This window comes from Sebastes fasciatus, chromosome 16 (genome assembly GCF_043250625.1).
Source record: "Sebastes fasciatus isolate fSebFas1 chromosome 16, fSebFas1.pri, whole genome shotgun sequence".
NCBI lineage: Eukaryota > Metazoa > Chordata > Actinopteri > Perciformes > Sebastidae > Sebastes > Sebastes fasciatus.
Window position 1 is genome coordinate 24,773,245 of NC_133810.1, and position 19,088 is coordinate 24,792,332.

General features: G+C 41.0%; 1 protein-coding gene across 2 annotated transcripts in view; it reads right to left on the reverse strand.

The window, feature by feature from the left end:
- Positions 1-787: 787 nt before the first annotated feature.
- Positions 788-19,088, reverse strand: part of flrt1a (fibronectin leucine rich transmembrane protein 1a) — a 49,015-nt gene continuing 30,714 nt past the window's right edge. Inside the window, exons 2-3 of one of the 2 annotated variants that reach the window (XM_074611382.1) lie at positions 18,770-19,007; positions 788-5,296 (exon numbers count right to left, since the gene is read on the reverse strand). In XM_074611382.1, the coding sequence (XP_074467483.1) occupies positions 3,162-5,219 (2,058 nt within the window). In that variant the 5' untranslated portion in view covers positions 5,220-5,296; positions 18,770-19,007 and the 3' untranslated portion in view covers positions 788-3,161. Of the gene's footprint in view, positions 5,297-18,769; positions 19,012-19,088 lie in introns of both variants that reach the window. The other variant, XM_074611383.1, reaches the window with a different exon arrangement.

The following is a 19,088-nucleotide window of genomic DNA, read 5'->3' on the forward strand; positions in this document are numbered from 1 at the left end:
TGACGCGTCCGGCTCACAAAAATTGGACCAAGCTGTGAAACTACACGATCAAGTTCTAAAATTAAACGAGATTCAGCAGTGGCATCGCCTATCAGAAGTAGATTTTGGTGGATTGTTTAGACCGAATAACAGAAAGTTTACCAGCAGGCCGCCATGTTGTTTCCTGTTTGAAACGGCGAGCAGAAAACCAGGGACCAATTAGGTGTATTCCATGATTGGGTACATCACCGCTTGAACGGCCAGTTGAGTGGAGCAGCGCGTCCCCTAGTGTCCTCGCTGGACGCTGGCCGGACCTGGTGGACATATACCGCTGGATTTAACATTATAGACATGACCAATGACTATCTGTATAACAATTTAGCCACAAATTCACGGATTGACCATACACGGTCCAGCCATATACTCGGTTTTGACCGAGTCTTGTTGGTTCAAGCGCCACTGAGCAACTTTCATAGGAATGAATGGGGCTGTTTCCAGTTCTCTTTATACATCTATAGTGTCAGTACGCTGTGACATCATTGTGGGGTGTGATTAAAGGTGCAATAAAGCACACTTCTGACCAAACCAAGTTACTCTTAGATGCCAGCAATGTTCCGTTTTTAATTAAATGATTTGTACTCATTCGTATTGCAAATGAAACAACTTTTTCCTTTATTAAAGTTGTTCATTTGGAGTTGGGCTTGTTCATCCTCGTAGAGCCCCAGGCTGCGTACAAACGTAAAGTCACAGAGGGCAGCAGCCTTTTGACTCTTCTAAGCTCCATCTTATAATCTCAGCTGGTTCCAAGTGTCTGGCCTCAGGCTGCAGTTTGGCACTGTTTTATCCCAGAGCTATTCAGAGCCCTCATCAAATGGAAACAATATGCGGGTTTAATTTTTGCACGAAACCGGCTTCTTGGGATAGAACTTCATCCCCTGTACGAATACCTCTGTGAGCTATAAATATATTCTGTTTCCTCAGGCATGAGGTGAAATGACAGGTTGCAGTAATAACAAGATTATAAAACTTTTTATTGATCCCCTCTGAAGATGAATTCATAAAGCAAATTCCACACATATCTCAGGTTCACATAGGTTTTTTTTTTTTTTTTACGCAAAGTTATGGCACCATTACTTTCTATAATTTCACCAGAAAAAATATTCATGTGGCTGTGGCCATGGTTTTATTTGTACAAATGATGAGGAAGTACGTGTCTTGAATAGACCCACTTTAAAATAGCAATTACACTATATCAACATTCCCCAAAACAGAATTAGCCGGGCCAGTAGGATGTTTAAGCCGGTGATTTTGGGTGCAAGATAAAATATACATTCCACTGACGTATTGTCTGACACCAGTGTAAAACTCCGGCGGACAGAACAGTCAAGGAAGCACAATTGGTTTCCCCTTTGGAAGCAACACAGTGGTAAACAACTGATGGACAATATTAAACCCAAGGGGAGAAGCTGAGTATGACAAACAGATTTATGCATGGGTGAACTCCACCGCGCCAGAGCCATCAATTCTCCATCTTTGTCAGTGCCTGGAGATGTTTCTTTAGCCTCCATCTCACCGCACCTGTCATTACATTTATCCCTGTTCCCTGCTAAGTGCTAATACATTTACATTTTTAGTGCTGCTCAGTAATAAAAGAGGTGGAATGAGTGGAGGCCTTTTACCGCCGCTAAAACAAACATAAATGAACTCATCTCGCAGAGGAGTCACGCCACCTTCAAACTCCCCCGGCAGTCCATCCACACACCCACTAGCTTGGCCACTGCTCCACAGTGCAGGTCAACAGTGTTTGCGGTTTGAGTCTCCTCAGTTTCACTCACAGTTCTCGCCCTCATTTCGAGGTTCACTCGCAAGAGTCTGCCTCGCACAGGAGGCTCCACATTTAGTAATTTGTCCAGTCTGGATTCTCTGTCGTCGCTTTAAGAATGTGGAGGAAACATTTTTGTAACCAAAACTGAAGTCACAGGTTAAGCACACAGGCACAGAATGGGAAAAAGAGGGGTTGAGGTTGGTCTCTACTGTCTGAGTGGACTGACATGCTAAGTCTTTGGGTGGGGTCTAATTTTCAAATTACATATTATAAAACAGCCTCGCTCATGAATTCACTCTGCTGCATTTAGGAAAACACGAACCTGGAGACAGCCCTCAGGATGTTTTTTCTTCGCTTATCGTATTTTGTTGTTGCAGATGAAACAAATCCACTGTCTTCATCAAAGCTGGGTTTCATCAGTAATGACAAACATGAAGGCAAAAAATAAAATAAAAGCAATTTTAGCAGAGACAAAAATCACAAACCATCACATAAGGAACAAAATAAATAAATAAAGAGAGCTGTGCAGGATTCGATTACTAAACAAACCACGGATAAAAATAGCAAAGCATTTTTCAAACACAGCCCAGTCGGTATCTAAGTAAATTATCTACACGCTTTTGCTGCACTCCATCCGATGCAACACTACAATACTGATCTTAGGCGAATGATCTCGAGAGGTATAACCAGGGCCGACCAGCCATGATAAGATCCTCGCCCTGCCAACTACTGAATAAGGTAATAACAAGCCTACTTTAAGACAAGTGGTTATTGGGTCGTTTGAAATAGAACAATTCACAGCTTTACAAAGCCCTTTCCTTGGATAGCTGGTAGGGCACATCAATATAGTTGAGGCATTTGGAACAATGACTTGATAAGACTACATACTGTGTATGACCGGTGAGCAGGAAAAAGAGTACCAAAAATGTCATCGCATCATGTCCTAATCCATTTTGAATTGACTGCTGTGGCTCCTGTGTGTGAGAGAGGAACTCTACCTATGCCTATGCTAAGTTTGACCTTTCCACAGTGTATACATTCTTTGTGTACATGTCACACGGGAAGAGCAGAAAAGAAAACATACAGAAGCCATTACTAAGATGGTGGAGAAACAGTCAGCTGTGCATTTACACCTGGGGCACTGGCTGCTGCTTCCTGCGGTGAGCTGTTCCCACACGGTTTCAGTTCCAGTTAATCACATCGAGTACTTCCAGTGCAGTGAACAGCAGGTATTTTGGAATGGGAGACCAGAAGAAGAAGGCACAGAGGGGTGCTTCTGAAGTGTCCATGCGAAGGGAAAATTGTGCATCTATACAGTTTTACCAATAACACCGTGAATAGGATCTGGTACAGTGCATCATGTGTAACAGTAGTCTATATCTGGGATTCCTCCTTCTCTATAGCCGCGGTTGGTGCCATGTCCTGCGTTAGAAACGTGGTTGTCACCTTTGTACAGACCAGTGCCATTGGAGGGGAATATGGTATGAATGATGTAATCCTCTCGTAGGGGTTTAGGCTGCATTGGCTGGCAAGCCGCCATAGGCGTCATCTGGAACCCCGGACTGCGGATCTCCAAGATGGTATTGTCTTTCTTGGTGCCTGACTCGATGTAATCATCATAGGTCTTGTTTTTTCGGGAGCTGCTGCGAGTATAGTGGTCACGGGAGCACAAATGCCCAGTCCTATGTCCATACCAACAGAAGATGCAAAAGATGAGAGCCAAAGATACAATGGCAGTAGCCCCACCAATAATCCCTGCCAGGGGCAGGACTGTCATCTGCTTTGAGTCTTTATCCTCCTCCTCCTCTACAGGGGCGAGGTCAGATGTTTCAGCTTTAGCACACACCAGAGCTTCATCAGAGTCAGCATCTCCAGCAATCATCCCTTTGCTTTCTGAACTGGCAGCGAGGGGCACCATGCAGATGATGTAGCTGGAGCGTGGTTGGAGGGAGGTAAGCAGGTACTCTCGACGGTCGCCCCGGACCAGAGTCTCCGTGATTGATCCCATGGCGTTCCCGGTACCCAGTCGGAGCCAGCTCAGCCTGAAGGAGGAGCTGGGCTGGGCCACGCTCCAGGTAACACGGACGCTGTTGTGAGAGAGAGGCTTCACGTTGAGGGCCAGGCTCTTCCCCACACCGCTGCTGCTGAGAGTGTAGTCTAAGCCAGAGTCAGGAAGCCCCAGGCCGGGTCGCTTTGAGCGGAGGGTGAAGAGAGAGCCCTGTGGAGGGGTGTGAGTGGTAGAGCTATCGACTCCACCAACGCCCGCTCTGTCTCTGGTCCCTGCTGTCCTCACCACTTCACACTCCTCCATCTCGCTGGTCAGGTCTACCAAAGCCATGTCTCGCACCCTGTCGGGCCCATGGCAGCTGAGACCTCTGACAGTGATGGAGTTACCGCGGGCATGCAGCCAATCATAGAGCCATCGCAGGTTGCAGCCACAGTGCCAAGGATTGCCTCGCACCAGCAGCTGGCCCAGGCTGTCCAGGTCCTTGAACAGTCCTCTCGGCAGGGTGGTAAGGTTGTTCCCTGACAGGTCGAGCCTCAGCAGCCTGCGCATGCCGTCCAAGGAACCGCGTGGCATATGAGTCAGGGCATTTTCCTGTAGAGACAGGCGTTGTAGATGGGCGGCGGGCAGGTTGACAGGTGGGGTCTGGAGGGAGTTACGGACGAGGGACAACTCGGTTAAGTTGGAAAGGCGGGAGAATGTGTCATCAGCAATGCGCTGGTTTGCCAAAAGGTTCCCATCCAGGACAAGACATCTAAGTGAGGCGAGGCCTCGGAAGGCGTGGGTTGGGATAGTGGAGATTCGGTTGTCATCCAGACGGAGTTCCTCCAGAGAGGCAGGCAGTCCTGAGGGGATACTGGACAGGTGGTTGCGTGAAAGGAACAGTAGGCGCAACCGTGGGTTGTCAGCAAAGGCCTGGTCCTCAATGCTGACAGTGGAAATGGAATTGTCGTCCAAGTGGAGCTTCTCTAGCAAGGGCATCCGAGCCAGCGCACTACGAGGAATAGTGCGTATGTTGTTGTCCTGCAAATGCAGTTCACGGATGGATGGTGGCAGATGCACGGGGAATTCATCCAGTTCATTATCATACAGGTAGACCACACGGACGGCAAGCTGGCGCTCCAAGGAGGTTGGCAAACCCGGGTTGTTTATCTGGTTGTTCTGAAGGTAGAGGACGGACGCCGTAGGAGGCAGTGACGGGATGGAGCTCAGGCCACGATCATTACAGTAGATAAAGTCCTCATCGCACCTGCATACAGATGGGCATATCATGTCCCTGTCTCCAATGTACCCTTGTATCGTGGCTGTAGCAAACTGAAGCATGCCGGCACGCAGTGTCAAGCAAAGAAACAGCAGGAAGAGCCGAGCCCGCAGCTTAGCCACACCTACAGGTGCCATTATGGTGAACATAAGCACTGTCTCTCTTTTCCAGGTCTGTTGTTAATCCTCAAATTGTTGCAGTGAGCTGGAATCCTGTGACCTCCACCCTGAGAGAGAAAGAGAAATTACAGTCAGTACTGATGCACAATTGAATTAGTTAATGGTCTCAGTTGACGAGACAACTAAGGTGATTTCAGTGAATGTTTTCAGTTCATACTAAAATGACAGAAACATGCTACAATTATCATATCTAACAGAAGCTACAGAGATGTCTTGCACTTAATGACAAAGTTGTTTTATTCACAATTAATAATCATCAAGGAGATGTGCACACATGGCTGAATCTGTGAGGATTCCTCTCAGCCTCTCAAAATGTTCTGCCATCGATTAAAAGCCCAAAAACAAAACTGCAAGCTAACTGTACAGCCAACCATCATTATGTTGAATTAGAAACAGTAATCCAAGATTACAGACTGAACTTTAGTGTGACCTGAGCAGAGTGGATATTTAGTCTTTGGAAAAGCAACTCAGGAATTGACAAATCAAATCCTGCATCTCGAATTAAGCCTAGCGCATAAATGTGAAGCTTTGAGAATATTCTCCTCTTCTGAATTATTTAAGACATCTTGGGAGGCTCCATAACTCCATTAGCAGTTGCCAGCAGATGGCTGCATTAGCCAGACAGAGCTGGAGATACTTTTCATTATCAAGACGGAACAACATGTTTTAGCTCAGAGCCATCGTCTTCAAGAGCTAAATTCTCATCAAGCAGTCAAGATGGCACTGGGCCCTATAAAACTTCATTAAAAAAAACTTCTACACAAATCACGTCTTCTTAGTTTCATTGTATCTAATTAATAAAGTGCAACAAAATAGTAATGGAAAGGTTTAATCTGCAGCAGAATGCATATGATGTGACAACAAATTAAAGAGGACCTATTATGCTTATTTTCAGGTTCATTCCCGTATTTTAGGTTTCTACTACAACATGTTTACATGCTTTAATGTTCAAAAAACGCTTTAGTTTTCTCATACCGGCTGTATTGCAGCACCTTTTTTCACCCTCTGTCTGAAACGCCCCCCCGCCCCTCCACCCGCACCCTTCCAAAAAGCCCAGTCTGCTCTGATTGGTCAACTAGACCACTGTTGTGATTGGTCAACCAAACCAAACTCTTTGGACTCCGCTCCAGCTCCACTCTAACTATCTTTGTTTGACGGCCTGCCAAATTAGCCACTAGGCGGGTATTATGTAAATGTATTACTTGGTGACATCACCACGTTACAAAAGAAAATGACTTCAATCAAGGCATTTCAGACAGTTCAGGAGCAGAGTAAATCCCTTTGGCGTGGACTTTGGGTTTTATAACTTTGCAGACCTTTTACATGCACAAAAAACAATGTCACACTCTAAAGGAAAGGGAAAAAGCACAAACGCATAATAGGTCCTCTTTAACTGTTTCTAGCCACCACAATTGTGCTGTGGGAGGCCACATGAGCTGTACTCAGAACTTGATTGGCATCCCGATTTGCTGTTGTTATTGATTAAGTGAGAGATGTCATAACAGTAAGTAGATCATTGACTACAGAGATTTGGAATTTGGAGTGACAACTTAAGCCCATCGCAGTCTTCAATGACCGGGGCCATTAGTCAAACCGTTAAGGCCCACACAGCAGCAAACATAGTGAGGCTGTAGTATTGATTTTTTCACAAATCCGAGGTGATCTGCCAGAGCCAGTCGGCTCTCGTGCATATTACAGGATTCCCAGGGGAGCTGGACAGCACGATCATTAACCAAATGAATGACAACTCTGCGGGGAGTTGACTTATTTGCAAACATTCAACTGTGCTTATTAATTACCAAAATATTGAAAATGATGAGAACGAACTTTGTTGATGACACTGAACTCGTTTCAAAGTGTAATGAATCACCGTTTGAAAAAAAAAAAAAACAAGCCCTCCCTCAGTGGCGGCTGGTCAGGGATCATTTAATGGAAAAGTAATTACTGAGTATCCTTTGTCAGTCCAAATGTTTTGTAAATTCTTCTTAGAAATTACAGGATTTTACTTGTTCTCCACTGAGAGTTGATGTGAGCAGGAGTTTATTCCACCATTATAATAGATTTGGATGGGACTTCAGGGTCTAACTATCAAACCTATCTGGGCACCTTTAAGCTGCCAGTATGCTTCTTCAGCAGTGCTTGTTGGATGCAAGCACTGCAACTCACATCTTTCCGACATAGGAATTGGGGGGGCTGTGTAACTATATAACTTATATAACTTATATATATATATATATTATCGTGTTTCTCCACCCTCTCTATGACGGCAGGCTTTTCAACCTGCCCTAGAGGCTGTTCAAAACAGCTATAAACAATTTTGACTTTCGACATTTTCTGACGCACTACTTGTTTTCTGGCATAACCCAACCGTTATGCATGTTGGTCATGATGACCATCAGATACTTCCACTAAAAAAGATGTGTGTAGACTACAACATTCTCTAATAATAAATTCTGATCATAATAAAAGTGACAAGCATGGAGTGTGACAAATTCAGAAAACAATATCTGTGAGGCAAGATGGCATTATACATGGGAAAATGGATGTCGGAGATCGAGGCTGGTTACATGTCATTTATATTTTGGCGGCAGCAGAATGTGTCGCTTGATGTTATCTCTCATGTTTATACCCTTCTACACTGAGTCCTGCACAACAACACAGATGTGTCATTTTTGACGTTTTAAAGGGAAAATATTATGCTTATTTTCAGGTTCATACTTGTGTTTTGGGTTTCTACTAGAACATGTTTACATGCTTTGATGTTCAAAAAAACATTATTTTTTCTCATACTGTCTGTCTGAATATACCTGTATTCACCCTCTGTCTGAAACACTCCTTTTAGCGCCTGTCTCTTTAAGCCCCTCTCCCAAAAAGCCTAGCCTGCTCTGATTTGCTTGCGAGAAAAATATGGTGCGTCACTAAAAAGTGACCGAGTTGTCTTATTTCACAGTTTTGGGTCGGTAGGCACTCCAGATACCTAAATGTATGAGCACAAGCACGGAAAAAAAGAGAGTTTTTCATGATATGTCCCATTTAAGAAAAGTTTCTTTTAGTTCAGTTGTATTCGGTGTAGTATAATAACACATTTGTGACTTATAATTGTGGGTTCTTCAAAGCATTTTGTGCTTCTTTCCACTGTTCTTTCCAGATATTGTTCATATAATTCTACATGTATAACCCTGACAGGGTAGATTAATACAGAAATCTATATGCAAAAACAATCAATCATGCTTATAATCTGTTCTCCAAGAAGTTGCACTATGAATATACAGTATTTCTTCACTGTATATCAGGCTTGCGACTTTAGAATAACAGCTTCAATAGAAAATAAATGCATAAAAATGTCACGGAATTATTTTTCCAAGTTCAAGCTTTACTTTATATTTCTTGTTTGATTTACATCCGCCACAATCAGCTAAAACATCTCCCAACTCAGAGCTCACTGATCATAAAACTCCCTTTTTCTACTTCAATCTACTTGACACAGTGAAGGAGTGTCAGTGCACTTTAAGACCTGACAAGTAAAATCAGATAGTATTGTTTATACTCTTTTTGCAGTTTCATATTGGTCGATTTTATGACTAAGAAGGTTAAACAATATTCTGCTGTGAATGTTCAAAAGGTTTCAGTGTGTGTACGTGTGTGTGTGTGTGTGTGTGTGTGGCTGAGCAGTGCTAAAGAATGGATGACTTTTGAATCCCAGGAGCTTCAGCAGTGAGTCTCTTGAACACTGGAGTATTTGGGTCAGCCCTTTAAAAACCAGCATAGACTTGGTGTGAGATTGAAGTGGCGCAGAGTGCCAGAGGGATTAATAGAGCATATTGAGCTGTGATTCTCTGGATTAAGCAGGTGCTACAAAGAACGACGGGCAGTCATTTCAGTGATGTTTTGCCCTGTGGTTGCTCATTTCTCTTCCTCTATTAGATATTAAAGCATGAAGGGAATGCTCTTTGTGTTTGTGAATGTTTCTGCTTCTGACGCGCTGTGTGTTTGTCTGTCCATGCACGATCAAATTGCAAACATTAACCCATATGGGGACAATCTATACGGTCGCAGTCTACATTTCAGCTATCTGTAGAGGGGAGTAAAGCGGGGATATGGGGTAATGTGTTAGCCAGACAGCCAGCCGCCTCAGGCAGAGTACAGCACACACACAACAACAACCCCCAATCTAATACTGGAACCCAAGACTGGATCGATTTACATAAAAAAAAAGGGAAGGAGAGAGAGTGACAGAAAGCAGCTTCGAGCAAGACCTTTGAATCCCGTTAATTCCCCCACAGTGGGATAGGACTGGGAAATCTGGAAAACAGGATTTTGGATGACCAAAGGGGGCTGCTGATGTATCAGGAAATCCACTTTACCGATGGCAGGGAAAAGATAATAGTGGCTCACAGCTTATCTTACATGCCATCCCCATGGATGGTAGTTTAGATTTACAGATTGGACATGTGGAAAGGATGACGCAAAACACGATGGTTATGGCGATGACAGAAATAACTCGACGGATCCGAGAGAGAAAAAAAATTAGAGAGGCCAGAAAAGCACGGCCTATTCATCTTTGGTTAATCTTAGAGGGTTGTTGGGTTTTATTTCTGTAATACTTCTTCTAATACTCGAGCTAAGAGACGATGTATTTGCAATAATGTACTATAATCTTCAAGCTATTAAAACATGGATATAAAAAAAATGCACTTTAATCCCCGAAAGAAACAAACAAGGCACAAATATGCACCACGGCGTACAAAAAATATACATATTTTCCTCTCCACAGTTTGTGTCTTCATGCAAAATGATGAACTTTATTTGTCACTTTTATGTAAAATAAACAGACACTGCAGTCACCGTCACAAAATGATGTTCAAGTGTTCTGAACAAAGCCATCGCCTTCATCGCCTCACATTCAAACCAAATGAGTCTCTGCGTTTGCGGCTCAGAATAAATTATAATCGAGACTTATTTGATGTGCCAATGCAGTACAATCCTTTAAAATCTCTTATTATCTCCTCTTCTTTGAAAACGTGTCATGTGGAGAATATGCTATAGAGGCAGATTGAATAACATGTTAAAGGCTGAATAAGTAATGGATTATTGCCCTCCATACTAACTCAGATTTTTTTTTCTTGGTTTATGCACCAATTTCCTGGCATGAAGGAGTGATTGGATTTGTACTCAGCAGTTTCTCATCTGAACTGCTGACAAAAAGGCCAAGGGTATGTGACATATATGAAGATTTGTGTTTTTCCGGATGAAATAAGTTGTCTTATTTTTTGTCATATAGTCTATATTAACACTCGAGTGAAAAGGACCTGTATTTTCTGTTGGGTTAAAATGGATTAATATCCACTAAGAGCTTACATTCTTCAATTACATGTACAAAGAAATCAAAGATTAAATCCCATTTCTAATAAATTACATATTACACATGTAAAATTGGATTTGGATTCAAGACATTTAACTAAAACCAGGCCAAATCCTTCGATACACAAAGCACTTTCAGAGCATGTTTGCATCCAATTGCCATATAAATATGAGAAAATACCAATACAAATCAATATTGGACCTACAAATTGACAGTTTATATTGTGTCCTTTACTCAGTACTGCTTCTGCAGCAAAGTAATAGAGACAGTGGAGTGCTCCACATAATTCACAGTTGGGGATGTCCCATCATCTTGGGTTTTTTTTGTTTGCTGGTGGGTATGTAGCTCACAGGGCCCTGAAGTAACTTGATATATAGCGCTACAGCACTATAACATGTTTTATCTTTATAGCGCTATAATATGTTCTGTCGTGGCACCGGTCTAATTCCCTGTCCTCTCCACTGCAGCTGCTGCTGCCTCTGAATTATTTTTGCTCAGTGTTTCTTCCCCCAGACAGCCAGATTACAGGTAAATCCTTTCAGCATTAACAAAAGGACCGCAGCTGCTTGCAGCAATATGCTTCGGCATTGTGTGCAAAGGTAAGAACAAATCTTACATGATGCTGACAGGGTTTTGAGGGGGGTTGTGTTGAAAATGTTATCAAACAGAATCTGTCGCCTTAAATGAACTGAACTGGGTTGTTTTATCTGTAAGTTTTGTGAAAAAATATGTTTGGTTTTAAAGTACAGTGTGTAGGATTTGGCGAAGTGTGTGGTTGCAGATTGCAACCACCTGAGTACCCCTCCACTCACTCCTCCTTTTCCAAGACTGCGGTAACTTGAGCCGCTGAATGCAAAACCGTGGTAACGCCATTCACCTCGCTAAGAGGCCATCCTGACCATAATAACACTACTTTAAGAGCAACGGAAGTCAGACAGTGGCTGACAGTACCACGGTTTTGCACTCTGCGGCTCACGTTACCGCAGTTTCACAAGCATGTCGGAGAACTATGGTGGAGAGGTCACATAAAAACACTAAAGGCTCTCTCTAGAGTCAGTGTTTGGTTTGTCCGTTCTGTGCTACTGTAGAAACACGGCGGACTCCGTGAAGATATGAAGAGATCATTCTAAGCTAATGGAAACACAGATCCTACACATTGCACCTTTAATAAAATATAATTTCCTTTTCCTTTTTATTTCTTCCTTTAGTGCTACTTTTATATACTTTGTTCTATTGAATCTTATTGTTTTATTCTAATTTAAATATTTAAATATCTGTTCACGCATTCTCTGTGTGTGTAGTCTGGAAGGGAATACAACTGCACTTCATGGTTCAATCCTGTGTTGTATAATGACAATAAAGCCAAACTTTCAACCTTCAACCTTGAAAATTGCCTTTCTGATATCGAATGACGTTAATACTCCGAAGCAAGTTTCCCATGCCTTTGTTTGCTAATTAAGGAGAAAAACAACTGACTTACATGCCTCTGGATTTCATCTATGAAGCAATTTAAAATAAAGGTCTTGATATTTAATGGGGGATTTGCTGTTCTGCCACATTGGTGGATGAAACAGTGAGAGATAGGATGAGCTTGGCAGAGTAGCTGGCAAATAAACTTTAGATGTGTCAGTCTGTGTCAGTGGTCATAATACTGTCTTTGATCAATGCCTCGCTGGCTTCTCAAATCGTTTGCACTGCTTTTAATGTTGCTGGTTTTTCTCGGTGCTGCATGAAATAGAGGAAATTATTCTCAAGAAGAGTCTTTTCCGTTTTGAGAAAACATACTTGATCATTTTAAATGGGACTTATAAAAGCAAATTTATCTTCTGCGTTTGAGTCAAGGAGTCAGGCTGTGGTTGTCACGCTTCAGCTAGGACTCTGATTGGATTTTTTTTATTTGTGAGAAAAGGAGAGAGGGAGGTTGGTTAGCTTAATTGGTTAAATTTGAATTCAAGCCTGACAAGTTGCAATATAAACACTGAGCTGTGGGAGGCCCAGGCAGCTGAGTCACATGACACGGATGTGCCGTCAGGGTGAAAATTAACCCACATCAGAAAAAAACAACAAGAAAAAGATAACATCAATGAAAACCCTCTCTGTGTCTGACACCTTTACAGGGCTGTCAGGTTATGTCTGGCAGCCATACCGGAGGTCCAACAGCTATGATCAACTGGGGACGCCTGCAAACCATCTCACCACTGTTAAATGATGTGAAAAATGTATGTGCTTTTGAGTGTAAACTGATCACATCACTGCTGCTAACCATCCCTGTCATGTAGTAAACACACCTGACCTTCACACATCCACATCAGCAGCAGCTGCCGGTTGATTTTTTTATGCATTTTATATCCTTAAATTATTTGTGGCTGTTCTCATCCTTTTATGTATTTATTCAAAAATAAAGTTAACATTAATTTTCCCCATGAGGAACTCAAATTGTGCTTTTTAGTTTAGGTTCACGTCAGGTCTGTATTTTTTGTTTTCTGTATCTGAATGAAAGTGATGGACATGTCCATTTTAAAATGTAAATTAATATTCTGTGCACTTTTTCTATTTGAAGAAGCAGACAGTGTTATTTGGTTTGCATTTATGTCCTGACTTCAGTTTCTGGCAGGCAGAGTGGCCATTGTAATCACAATGAATGACCAATAAAGAAATTTGTTTTTCATTTAACATCATAATGGCTATTTTATTTCAGGCAAAGTGAACATTTAACAGTATACGGCCTTTCATATACAGATTTTCAAAGTAAAGCTTAACTTATAGTTGTGCATTATAGAGCTAGATAGATATATCAGCAGAAAATTAGCTTATTACAGATATATCAGTCAGGGATGGGACGAAATAGGATTTTAATTGCAGATCGTAATAGAAAACGTGTGTTATCATATGGGAATTATTATGTCTCTGTCGAGTCTTTTAAATCACTTTTAAAAAACTCTTTTTTAGAATTGCTTTTCTGTAATTTTATTCCTGTTTTATGACATTTTAGTTGTTTTACTCTCTGGGTTTTTATGTGTTTAGTTATTGGCTTTAAGTACATTTAATTATCCTTGTGCTCTAAATGTGTTCTGTTTTTATTGTAAAGCACTTTGTAACTGTGTGTTGAAAAGTGCTATATGAATAACGATTATTTGTATTATTATGTAAGAAAGAACAGACGGACAATGTTGCTATTCTTTATTTATGTATCCTTTATTTATGCAGGGGGACCTTATGATTTATGATTATATTATTTAGGATTGTTTGTTTCTCACTAAAAAGGATGTTCACTAAAAAAAGATGTGTCATATCTGTGATGCAATAAAAATATTAGTTTCTTAACTAAATGTAAGATAAAGTGATTACAGTATTGTTTAGTGTATTTTTTAAGAGTTTTAAGCTTATTTTGATGATTATCAGGATAATATTGTGATATTGTTTATGTTGTGTGTTTGTTCATTCTTTTTTCTTTTTTTTAGTATCGGCCCATTTTTGGAACTCACAAAAATCTATCCCACTATCGACCTCAAAAATCCAGTATCGATTCGGCTATAGTGCATTAAGGGGTTGTGACGCAGCTACAGTAGCTGCCCTCGTAAAAGCTCCAAAGTTACGCCTCTTCAAAAAGGTAACTACACATCAGGGCTCCGGCAGATACAGAGATACCATGTGCTGCTTGTGTTTTCTCCTACGCTTCTGATTATTTAGCAGAGACAACTTAAATAAGTTTAAGAAAGCCTCAGTAATCTGCTGCTTTTCAGTAACACGCATGTAGCAGGGCCATTTCCACTGCCTTGTGTCAAGTATAAATTTGGCTTAAAGGCGACATATCGTGCTCATTTCCAGGTTCATACTTGTATTTTGGGTTTGAATATACGTGTATCCACCCTTTGTCTGAAACGCTCTGTTTTAGCGCCTGTCTCTTTAAGACACCCTTACGAAAAAGCCCAGTCTGCTCCGATTGGTTGAGAGAAAAATATGGTGCACCTTTGCAAAGGTAGTTCTCAAGCTGCGGGCAGTATATTCTAATGAGCCTGCATGTGACATAGGAAGGGGAGCCAAATCTGAATGGCTTGTTGAATCGCATGTTTTCTGATCTTGGCAGTCCACAAAAAACTGACTGGGTTGTCTTATTTCACAGTTTGTGGGTTGGTAGGCGCTCCAGATAAACAAACATATGTCCCCTTTAACTTTGTTTCTCTTAGCTGTACAATCTACTGTACATATTCTTCCAACCTAATATAGTTTTTCACACTGTGACTAATCGTGGATACAGTTCAATTCAGTTTCTCCTCGGCCACAAGCACATCTCAAAATAAAATTCTCACCAAAATAGAAAGTACAAGCAGATCATAGGCCAGTTTCCATCACATGTTGGTGCCATGATCTCAGCCTGCTGCTCCCAATCTAGTGTATTACTCACCTCCCTGTGGATCTTCATACTCTCATCTACACCCTCCACATCACAATTTACACATCAAATCCCACACTGTACTTTCCGGTATCGAAACATGTTCGTGCACGTCTTCGTACACACATCCTGGACGTCTGAGGACTCGATTTCAGTCAGCACGGATCGAACAGTTCTGTTTTTCAGTTAGAAGAAACTGATTTTTCTCTCCTCTCTCTCCCCGAAACAATTTCTCCACTCATGTATACCGGTATGTGGCTTGTGGGAACGATGAGGCGGCTGACTGAGACCCAGTTTTCTTTTGCTTCATCATCACACCTCCCTTTACATTCACGTCTTATTTCTACTTCTGTCTGACCTCAGTGTTGCAAGATCTCGCGAGAGAAACATCAATCAGGTCTGAAACAAGCCCAAAAAAGCAACTCCCCCCCCGAAAAAGCCCAAAACAAGCGACCTTACCTACCTACCACAGTATGAGAGAGAGAGGCGGCAACTTGGTCACTTCATGTATATGAATTTATTTTGGATTGCATGCATTTCATTGCATTTTTGCATCCATTTTTAGCTTGTAACTTGACATTTTTCTTGTTATAAACTTAAAGAAGTTGATCATTTTATTTAAATTTTTAGTTTGGAACTTTACATTTTTCTTCTTATAAACTTAAAGATGTTGAACATTTTATTTCATTTTTGTATTTCATTTTTAGCTTGGAACTTTACATTTTTCTTGTCAACTAATCTTAAAGAAGTTGAACATTTAATTACATTTTTGCAAAGAACTTCTCTCCTGTTGTGACAGTCACCTGTTTGGTAACCTTGTGTTACATTTACAAATGCCAAAAAATCATCTTTGTTGACTGAATTTAATCATGTTTTCATCTTTCCATCTGCGATTTTGTTCTTTTCTATTCCATAGCATTCAATCTGCTGCAGCTTCTCTCTCTCTCTCTCCCTCTATGTAACTCTCTCTTTATGCAACGTTTACGTAATCCCTTTTGAAACAGTCTTTATATTGTCCCAGCAGAAATCTAAAGGCAAACAAATACTTCCTTTTCCTTTGACTGATTGAAATAACAAATGTTGGCAAATACAATCCATTTAAAATCCACTTGTGTCTAATAAAATCGTCGGTCTGCAACAATGCAATTTTGCAAAAAATTCAGTACAGAGCCATTAAATAAATGTAATTGAAGTAAATGTGAGGAAATGTTTCCTCGTGAGATAGAATTGGTTGGAAAGCACTAGTGCATGCATGCAGGCTTTTATTTGTTTGGAGGTGTATACGTTTGTCTTTCACCATATGAGAAATCACAGATGATAAATAGATACATGCCGCCTCCGGGGCTCAGAAAAGAGCCTTGACTTTGACTTCTCGGTGTGTGTGGGTTTCTCCTGCATGAAACATCGGCTGTGGGAGTGTTTCGGATCTTAAACAAAAGTTGCTTTGAATCCCGAGACGCCGTTCAAAACTCTTCGCTCTCTTATGACTCCGCATGATCTCACTTTCAACCCTGAAATCTGGTAAGATTGGGCTCAAAACATATTGTATTTTTGCTGATGAAAATGATATATTAGAATAATATTTCTTCAGAATCATGGGCTATATTTATATAGTTTATATTTGGAAAACAGTACAGGATGGAAAAGCAAACTAAAATCCTGCCCCTGAACCAATACGTGTTGGCTTCAGACCTGAAAAACAAACAGATGCAGTCATGGAGTTAGTATATTTCATTAATGGGTGCTGGCTTTTAGAGCAACCTTTACTGATTGCTTTGTTTGGCCTGCTGCCCAAAAGGAGAAAATGAGGGGGATAATCGAGCTTTATTGCCAACTGTTTAACTGGTGATAAGTGTTAGTTTGTTTAATGGCTTCATGTATCTCTTATTTAATTACTGACACCATTTGAAAAGATGGTACAGTCAAGGTGCTCCGCTGGTTTTGTTTCTATTTGCTATTGTCTTAAGATCTCATAGCTTTCAGCTTTTGGAGGTGAACCGGAGTGAATTATCTTTTTCCATAAAAATGCAACAAGGATGAAAGAAAACTGCTGGTACAGAGACAGATTTCTTGCTTCCAAGCAGTAATTATATTGCACTTTTCGCAAGTCTGTTGTAGGCTAATGCTTTAGAAATGTTGATCCTAATACAAAAGTTCATTGAGTGAGACTCACAGTAGATGGGGTTAAAATAGCCTTTGAGTCACAGCTTCCGTTTCTCTGAAAAATAATTACCCATCGCCCATCTTTGAAAACCCAGACAGTTGTTAAACAACTCCAGTATCCTGAAAAAATAGACTCCTCTAATAATCTGGATGAAAACATATTATGTTTGCTGTACAAGTAATTTAATTAAATTCTTAACCTGTCCCCTGTTGCGATTGTATTTCGATCCACATGTCCTTGCTCCCATTGTTAAACAAAAGCAAAATATGAATGCATTATTTTCTATGAAAATAGAAAAATATTCGAAAGAAATATAAATATACCAGTATAACTGTTAATTAAATTTTGATTTCTGGTCCAAATTGAGCTAGGAGATATGCCATTTCCGGTGTCCATCTTTGTTTGGATTGGGTAAAAGCAGAGCTCGAAGTGGGCCGGTACGCGGTACCTTCTACATTTTACTCCTTGGTGTAGTACAGGGACTTTTTCTTGCGTACCGGAACTTCTTTCAAGCTACCGGTACTCTTCTCTGTCCTCTCCATATCAGGTTCTCTGGGAGACTCAGAATGGAGAATCATAACGGCGTAGCGCCAGCGTATTTGCGCTGCGAGTCATAAGCCGTATGAAGAAAAAAACAATGTGGAGAGCATCTGGACAAGCCAACACACGGCACGGCACGGCACGGCACGGCACGGCACGGCACGGCACGGCACGGCACGGCACGGCACGGCACGGCACGGCACGGCACGGAAGAGGGGGTGAGAACTAGGATGCTGTAATTCCACGTCCTTTGTGAACAAATATAATTATTGAAACATTATTTAAACATTTTTTGAATATGATTTTACAGGGCAAACATATCTAGAAGAATTAAATGTTCAGACAAATGCTGTAATAAATTAAAAATAATAATTTATTAGTAGTTAATTAGTAGTAATAATGGTCCAAAATGATGTAAAATTGCATAGTTTTAAGTCAAAAACCTTCAAATATTCTTGAGAGAGGACCCCCCAAACCTAATATCTCCTAGTATATATTACTCACTGTTGAAATTGAGAATGTGTCTCTGTATAATATGTAGGAGCATCCTGACTGGGACACTGCTCCTAAAACCTGAAAGAATAGCTCACACACCTCAGCTCTGCATGCATACCTGCCTGTCTGTCTGGCTGGCTGCTGTTGATTCCAGCCTATAGACATCCTATAATATATTATAGAGCAAGACTCCAGATAACACAGGAAAGCACTTCAAGTATTAACACTATATACAAACACACCACCTTAACCCTATAATGTTACAGTGGGAATATTGTAGAAGTATTATAGGCTAAGATGCATAGCCCACGTATAATGATATAACAATAAAATCACAACTGATTATAAATAGATGATAAAAAAATGTAAAATTAAAAAATTAAAAAATTAAAAGAAATTAAATAAAAAAATAAATAAATAGAAGAGATTGCTGATACCGGCCAATACAAACGCCAACATGTGAATAAGGAGTACTGGGTAAAAAAGAATGGGTCAAAAGAAAAAATTTTAAGTTTAAACTGCTCCCATATTTAACATACATCAAGAATAAGTGAATCCATGCTTACTTTTTGAAGTGGGGCTGCCAGGGAAGGAGGTGCTGCAGCACCATTTGCACTATTCCTCCCAACACGTCTCCTTCAAGGACTGCAAACTGGATCTCCTTCGGTTTTTGTCGACATGTAGTCCATAAACTCTGCTGCGTAGGGGTGCGTTCTCGCTTTTTTTTTCAGGAACAACTCTTTCTTCTGCGTTTTTATGTTCAGCTCTGATGTCGATCACATGTCACCCCCGACTTCAGATCTGCTCTCTGTGGAGGATGAAAGTGACAGAAAAATCATAAGGGAACACAGCTGACCATCAGTGCCAATCACATGTCAAGATGTT